General features: G+C 24.7%; 1 protein-coding gene across 2 annotated transcripts in view; it reads left to right on the forward strand.

Annotated features, from left to right (window-relative positions):
* The window catches only part of LOC117171331 (triokinase/FMN cyclase-like), a 28380-nt gene extending 23596 nt beyond the window's left edge, over positions 1 to 4784 (forward strand). For both annotated transcript variants that reach the window (XM_033358542.1, XM_033358541.1), the window contains 2 exons: positions 4404 to 4537; positions 4625 to 4784. In XM_033358542.1, coding sequence (XP_033214433.1) covers positions 4404 to 4537; positions 4625 to 4736 — 246 coding nt within the window. In that variant the 3' untranslated portion in view covers positions 4737 to 4784. The remainder of the gene's footprint in view (positions 1 to 4403; positions 4538 to 4624) is intronic.
* The last annotated feature ends 4194 nt before the right edge of the window (positions 4785 to 8978 follow it).

The raw sequence follows: 8978 nt of genomic DNA on the forward strand, positions 1-8978 counted from the left end.
CATAAATAATATAAATAACCATGAAGACATAACGCATCCTTGTCTAACTCCTTGAACAATATCGAAACAGTCACTCAGTTTCCCATTCACTCTTACACTCGATTCAGAGTAATCCCAGTATTCCGGTGTAATCCACTTGCAATCCAGTGTAATCCGAAATACTTGTAATTCAGAGTAATCCAACTAAAATTAAAATCTAATCCACTTACAATCCAGAGTAATCGAGTAAATTCTAGCGTAATTACTGGTAATACACTTGTAATTCAGAGTAATCCAAGCAATCTGGAGTAATGACATTTCAGTGTAATCCACTTATAATTCGCAAACATTCAAGTTATTAATAGTAATCCCAGTATTCCGGAGTAATCCCCTTGCAATCGAGAGTAACCTGGGATACTTGTGACTTAGAGTAATCCAAGTAAACCGGTGTAATCCACGTGCAATCCAGTGTAAACCGAAACACTTGTGATTCAGAGTAATCCAAGTAACCCTAATTAATCCAACTGAAATTAAAATAATTCAATATAACCCAGTGTAATTCAAGAAATTCGTAGTAATTTCAGTATTCTCGAGTAATCTACTTGCAATTCAGTTCAATCCAGAATAATTGCAATTCAGAGTCATCTGAGTAACTCGGTGTAATCCAATTCAAATTCGAATCATTCCTTATAATCCACTTGTAATTCAGTGTCATTCAAGTAATTAGGAATATTTCAGAGTAATCCAATCGCAATCAAGAGTAATTCAAAGTAATCTGAAACACTTTTAATTCAAAGTAATCCAATTCATCGGAAGTACTAATATTGCAATTCAAGTTATTCAATATAATCCACCTGAAATCAAGAGGATTCTAGCGTAATCCGCCTTACTTGTGATTCAGAGTAACCAAGTAACCGGCAGTAATTCAATTTCAATTCAAGTAATTCAGTATAATCCAGTTACAATCCAACAAAATCCACTTACAAACCACTTGTAAACCAACGTAATTTACATGCAATCCAAAGTACTTTCATTTGTAATCCAAAGAAATTCACTTATTATACATCGTATTCCACTTGTGATCCAACGTAATCCACTTGTAATCTAACTTAATCCAGTTTTGAGCTAAAATAATCCACTTGTAATTCCATTTTAATTAAAGTAATTAAGATTAATTCAGATGTAATCCACGGCCGTCCGCTTGTAATCTAACGTAACCTTCTTGTAATCAAAAGTAATCCACTTCTAATACAGCGTAATCAACTTGCAGTTTAACGTATTCCACTTGTAATCCGACGCCATTCAAAGTAATCCACTTGTAATCCAACTTAATCCAATTATAAGCTTGTAATCCGGTCTATTTCAGATGATTCCAGTTGTAATCCGACGCATTCCGCTTGCAATCCATTGAAAGTCCCTTGTAATCCACTTTTAATAGAGAGTAATCAACGTGTAATCCAACGTAATCCACTTGTAATTCAAGTAATTCATAGTAATACACTTACAATCCATATTAATCCACTTGTAATCCCTCTTAATCCAGTTTTAAGCTTGTAATACAAATAATGCATATTATTCAAGTTGTAATTAGGAGCCATACGTTTGTAAACCAACGAAACCCTATTCTAATCCACTTTTAATGCAGTTTAATTAACTTGCAGTCTAACGTAATCCACTTGTAATCCGAGGTAATTCATAGTAATCCACTTGTAACCCAACGCAATACACTTTGAATCCAGTTGTAATGCAACACTTAATCCAATTTTAAACTTGTAATCCGCTGTAGTGCATATAATGCCCATTGTGATCCGAGGCAACCCGCTTGTAACCCATTGAATTCCTCTTGTAATCCACCTTTAACACATAGTGGTCAAATTGTAATCCAGTTTTAAGCTGGAACAATACACTTGTAATCCGTTTATCCGCTTTCAATGCAAAACAATCCATTTGTAAATCACGTGTGATCCATAATAACCCACTTTTAATTCAACGCAATCCATTTTCAACAAGAAGTAATCCACTTGTAATCCGATTAATCCACTTGTAATCCAAAACAATCCAATTATAATTCACTTGTAACATATAATAATCCACTTTTAACTTAACGCAGTCCACATTCAATCAGAAGTAATCCACTTGTAATCTGTAGTAGTCCAATTTTCATACAGCGTAATCTACTAACGCAATGCACTTGTAACCTATAGTAAATCCAATTTTCATATATCTTAATCCACTTGTAATCCGTTTAATCCACTTTTAATCCAAAACATTCCACTTGCAATTCACTTGTAACATATAATAATCCACTTTTAATTTAACGCAATCCACTTTCAATCAGAAGTAATCCACTTGTAATCCAGTTTAATCCACTTGTAATCTGTAGTAGTCCAATTTTCATACAGCGTAATACACTAACGCAATGCACTTGTAATCTATAGTAAATCCAATTTTCATACATCTTAATCCACTTGTAATCCGTTTAATCCACTTTTAATCCAAAACAATTCACTTGTAATACACTTGTAATATATAATAATCCACTTTTAATTTAACGCAATCCACTTTCAATAAGAATTAATCCACGTGTAATATATAGTAATCCAATTTTCATACAACGTAATCCACTTGTAAGCTGCAATAATCCACTTTAATCCGTCGTAATTCACAGTAATCCACTTTTAATCCAACGAAATACACTTGTGATCTAACGCAATGCACTTGTAACCTATAGTAAATCCAATTTTCATACATCGTAATCCACTTGTAATCCAGTTTTAAGCTGCAATAATCCACTTGTGATCCGTTGTAATTCAGAGTAATCCGCTATTTATATCTTTTTATTTAATTTCGTCTTTTTTATAGAAAATTAAGATTCTTGCTACAAAATTTTATATTTATATTAATTAATCATTTTGTGTAAAAATTAAACTTTTTTATTTAAAATTTTTTAATTTGGTTGAAATTCATATATTTTGTTAATAACTTGTCATTTTTTGCAGATAATTTTCTTGCTTAAAAATTTCTCTTTTTGACTAAAAAGACACTTGGTGGAAAATTAAACTATTTTGTTAAAAATTCTTTTTTTGGTTAAAATTTAACACTTTCATTTTTAGTGAAAATATTTGGCATTTTTAATTGAATATTCGTGTATTTTTCTTAAGTTTAATCTTTTTTGGTAGGAAAATTAAGATTTTTGCTTTAAAATTAATCATTTTGGATAAAAACTAAAATATTTCGTTGAAAATTTAACTATTTAGCTGAAAATTCATGTTTTTTTTTTTGTAGAAAATTGGTCTTTTCTCGTTTGAAAATTCGTCTTTTCGGTCGAAAAGTAAACACATTTTTTAACAGATTTAATTGTTATAGCGTAAACTCTTTTTGGGGTTAAAAATAATGCTTTCAACTGAAAATTGAACTATTTCATTTTTAGTGAAAATTTAGCTTTTTTAAATAAATATAAATGTGTTTTTTTTTCATTTTTTTTGGTAGAAAATTAGGATTCTTGCTTTAAAATTCATCATTTTGAGTAAAAACTGAACTATTCTGTTTAAAACTCAACTATTTTACTGAAAATTCATGTCTTTTTTTTGCAGAAAATTTGTCTTTTCTTGTTTGAAAATTCATATTTTTGGGTGAAAAGTGACCTGCGGTAAAAAAATTAAGTTATTTTATTGAAAATTCTTTTGGGGTTAAAAATTAATTTTTTTTACTGAAACATTAACAATTTAATTTTTGTCGAAAATTTGGCATTTTTAATTTATTATTCATGTTTTTTTTTTAATATTAACTTTTCTTGGTATAAAATTAAGAATCTTTCTTCAAAATTAATCTTTTTGGTTCAAAAAACACTTTTTGTGAAATATTTAACTATTTTGTTGCAAATTTGTTTTTTCTTTCAACTGAGAAGTAAACTATTTTATTTTCGGTGAAAAATTGTTTTTAATTGAAAATTCATGTATTTTATTTCAAATTGTTCTTTTGTACCTTAAAATTTAAAAACTTGGTGTTTGGTTAAAAATTAATCTACTTAGTAAAAAAATCCGTCTGTTTTATTGAAGATTCATCTTTTTGAAAATAAAATTCAACTACTTTCGTTGAAAATTTACCTATATGTTTTTACAATTAACTTTTTCTATTAAAAAATTATTTTTTTTTAGTAGAAAATTAACCTTCTTAGTTAAAAATTAATTTTTTTTAACATTCGAACTTGATTTAAAGTGAAAATTTATAAAAAATTTATTTTTTTTTCAATTGCAAATGTTTTTTGTTACGAATTCAACTATTTGGTTGACAATAAATAATTTTTGTTGAAAATTAGACAATTTGATTACAAAACCGCATTTTTAGGAGTTATTTCCCCTCCTAGATTATTAAGTTTAAAATTTTTAAATATTTTCATTTTACTGTTTTCTGAATAAATTTAGCTTGACGCTATGGATCCAGGATGTAAAGAGCTTGAAAATAATTTATCTCAATCACTGCCATATACTGAAGTTGTTAAAAAAATAGTGAAAGCTGTTCAAGAGGGTTGTGAAGCAACAAAAAACTTGGTGCCTAAGTAAGAAAATATTTTATATTAATGTAAAATATTATGAAAAATATTGCCAAGATGTTTTGAAAAAATAATTACTAATTTTTTTTCCAGAGCCGGGCGTGCAAGTTATGTAAAACAAGCTGAGTTCCTAAAACAAGCGGATGCTGGAGCATATGCCGTTTCAATTTGGATACAAGCGGTAGCAACAACGTTAAATAATTAAATTTAAAAATTAAATTAATAATCAAATTATTTTATACGCCTTATAAATAATCTGCTTTCAGTAAAATTTATATAAAATAAAATTTGTACAAAGTAAATTATGTAAATTAAATTAAGAGATGTACTTTATTCAAAATAAAATTATTTCAATAAAAAAAAATATATATATTTTCAACGAAAAAATTGCATTTTTACGCAAGGGACTAAATTTCTACCAAGAAGATCAATTTTCTTCTAAAAAAGACAAATTAAAACTAAAAAAAAATTAATTCTTAACGACAAATGTAATAGTTGATGTTTCGACCAGAAAATATTTTTATTTCAAATAAAAAATAGTAGAATTACACCGAAAAAAGACAAATATTCCAAAAAAGAGTTAACAAAAATATTAATTTTCTATGAGAAAAGACGAATTTTCAACTAAATAGTTAAATTTCTTATAAAGGAATTAAATTCTTATTTCAAATTTAAAAAATTCTAAAAGAAGATTAATTTCCTACCAAACTGTTGAAATTTCGAGAAAAAAGAAAAAATTGCTACAAAAAATTTGTATTTTCCGCCAGAAAATAAGAATTTTCAACAGAAAAGTTCACTTGCAACTAAAGAAATTAATTTTCAACTGAAATGATGAATTTGGAACCAAAATAAATCATTTTTAACCAGAAATAAATAAATTTTCAACCAAAAGGATCAATTTTAACAGAAAAAAGATAAATTTGTGACCAAAAACATTCATTTGGAACCAAGAAGATTTTTTTCTACCAAAAAAGACGAATTTCTAACAAAGTTCATGAATTTTGAACTAAATCGTGGAATTTTTAACAAAAAATATTTGCTTTTTTGATTTAAAAACTTAATTTTTAACAGTTGAATTTTCAACTCGAAAATGTCAATTTTCAAGAAAAAAAATTCATTTTCAACCGAACAGTTTAATTTTCAACTATATAGGCATTTTCTACAAAACTGTTATTTATTTAAAGAAAAAGACGAATTTTCCAACAAAATATTAAAATTTACAATACGAACATTTTAATTTTCAATCAAAAAGATCAATTTTATTCTAAGAAAGATAACTTATCAACCATAAAAGAATTGTTCAAATTCGAGTTTGACGAATGAATTTTTAATAAAAAGACGAATTTTTATCAAAAAAAATATTGATTTTCAATGAAAAACGAAATAATTACTTTTCTGCCAAGTTTGAATTTGAATTTGCAACCCGAAAATATTAATTATAAAAAAAAAATTAATTTTCAACTAAGCAGTTAATTTTCGACAAAAAAAACAGTTTTCAAGTAATAACGTGTTTTTATTAAAAAAGAAAAAAAATTATATTGTTGAATTTTTAAGCAAATAGTTGATTTTTTTCCCAAGTTGTGGAATTTTAATTTAAAAAATGGTGAATTTTCTAAAAAAGAGTTGAATTTGAAACCCGAAATTATGAATTTTTCACAAAAAAGTTCATTTTTAACCAAACACTCGATTTTTCCACAAATACATTGATTATCAACCAAAAAAATTAAATTTAACCACAAATGGAATAGTTGCGTTTCTGGTTAAAAAACTTAATTTTTAACATTTTAATTTCCAAATCGAAATTATTAATTTCCAAAAAAAAGTTCATTTTCAAGCAAACAGTTGAATTTTCAAATAAACAGTTTAATTTTTAAACAATAAAAGTTGAATTTTTTTATTAATATAGATTTTTCATTAGAGAAAGAAAAAAATAATGAACGGAGTTCTTGAATTTTCAACCAAATAGTTGATTTTTCTACCAAATTGTTCAATTATCAAGTTAAAAGAATGAATTTTCTATAAAATAGTTGAATTTGAAACACGAAAATATAAATTTGAACAAAAAAAAAAGTTTATTTTCAATCAACTAGTTGAACTTTCTACCGAATTGTTGAAATTGTTGAAATTTTCAACTAAATAGTTTAATTTTAATTCCAAGAATACCATTTTTCTACAAAAAAGTTTAATTTCCAATCCAAAAGTATGAATTTTCCACAAAAAACTTAATTTTCAATCAACCAGATGAATTTTTAATCCAATAATTGAATTATCAACTAAAAAGCATAAATTTTTAACCAAAAAATGGAATAGTTGTGATTTTATTTTAAAACTTAGTTATTAATATTTAAATTTGTAACCCAAAAATAATCATTTTAATCAAAAAATTAATTTTCAACCACATACATAGTTGAATTTTTTATTAATAGAGATTTTCCACTCAAGGAAAAAAAAACGGAATTATTGAATTATCAACAAAATAGTTGAATTTTTAATAAAAATTTGAATTTTTTTATGTAATAGAGATTTTTTATTCCAGAAAGAAAAAAAAATAAACGGAATTGTTGAATTTTCAACGAAATAGTTGATTTTTTTATTAATGGAGATTTTTCATTCATGAAAGAAAAAGCCGGAAAGTATGAACTTTTTAACAAAAAAGTTTAATTTCAACCAAACAATTGAATTTTCCACAAATACATTAATTATCAACCAAAAAAGATGAATTTTCACCATAAATGGAATAGTTGCGTTTCTGTTTAAAACATTTAATTTTTAACATTTTAATATGGAAACCGAAAATAATAATTTCCAAAAAAAGTTCATTTTCAACCAAACAATTGAATTTTTAAATAAATAGTGGAATTTTTAAACAAAAAATTTGAAATTTTTATAGATAGAGATTTTTCATTGAATAAAGAAAAAAATAATTAACAGAATTGTTGAATTTTCAACCAAATAGTTGAATTTTTTATTAATAGAGATTATTCATTAAAAAAAATATATATATATATAAAATATATAAAAATATATAAATAGAAATTCTCCACTCAAGGAAGAAAAAAAACGGAAGGTAGAATTTTCAACTTAATAGTTGAATTTTTAACAAAAAAGTTAAATTTTTTATTAATAGATTTTTTATCCAAAAAAAAAAAAACGGAATTGTTGGATTTTCAACCAAATAGTTCAATTTCTTATTAATAAAGACTTTTCATTTAAGAAAGAAATAAAAATAAACGGAATTGTTGAATTTTCAACCAAATAGTTGAATTTTTTATTAAGAGAGATTTTTCATTTAAGAAAAAAAACGGAATTTAAGCAAAATAGTTAAATTTTTAATTAATAGAGATTTTTCATTCAAGCAAGAAGGAAAGAAAAAAAATAAACGGGATTGTTGAATTTTCAACATAATAGTTGAATTTTTTATTTATAGAGATTTTTCATTCAAGAAAGACAAAAACTAATCTTAATTGTTGGATTTTCAATAAAAGAAGTTTAATTTCAAACACAAAAGTATGAATTTTCCATGAAAAAGTTGAATTTTTAATTCATAGAGATTTTTTATTCAAGAAAGAAAAAAATAAACGGAATTGTTGAATTTTCAATCAAATATTTGAATTTTTTTATTAATATGGATTTTTTATTGAAGAAATAAACGGAATTGTTGCATTTTTTATTAATAGAGATTTTTCATTCAAGAAAGACAAAAACTAAACTTAATTGTTGGATTTTTATTAAAAGAAGTTTAATTTCAAACCCAAAAGTATGAATTTTCCACAAAAAATGTTGAATTTTTAATTCAATAGTTGGATTATCAACTGAAAAAGATGAATTTCTAACCAAAAAATGGAATAGTTGTGATTTTAGTTCAAAATTTAATTATTAACATTTGAATTTGCAGCCAGAAAACATTAATTTTAATCAAAAAATTAATTTTCAACCACATACATAGTTGAATTTTTAATTAATAGAGATTTTTTATTCAACGAACAAAAGAAAAATAAACGGAATTGTTGAATTTTCAATGAAATGTTTGAATTTTTAATCAAAAGTTCTAATTTTTTATTAATAAAATTTTTTTATGGAAGAAATAAAACAAAAATAAACGGAATTGTTGAATTTTCAACCAAATAGTTAAATTTTTAACAAAAAATTTAAATTTTTTTATTAATAAAGATTTTTTATTCAAGAAAGAAAAAAAATAATAAACGGAATTGTTGAATTTTTTATTTATAGAAATTCTTTATAGAAAAAAATAAAGAAAACGGAATTCTTGAATTTTCAACCAAATAGTTCAATTTTTTATTAAGAGAGATTTTTCATTCAAGAAAGAAATAAAACAAACTAAACGGAATTGTTGAATTTTCAACCCAATAGTTGAATTTTTTATTAATAGAGGTTTTCTATTTAAGAAAGAAAAATAATTAACGAAATTGTTGAATTTTCAACCAAA

Source organism: Belonocnema kinseyi, chromosome 4, assembly GCF_010883055.1.
Source record: "Belonocnema kinseyi isolate 2016_QV_RU_SX_M_011 chromosome 4, B_treatae_v1, whole genome shotgun sequence".
In the NCBI taxonomy this organism is placed as follows: domain Eukaryota; kingdom Metazoa; phylum Arthropoda; class Insecta; order Hymenoptera; family Cynipidae; genus Belonocnema; species Belonocnema kinseyi.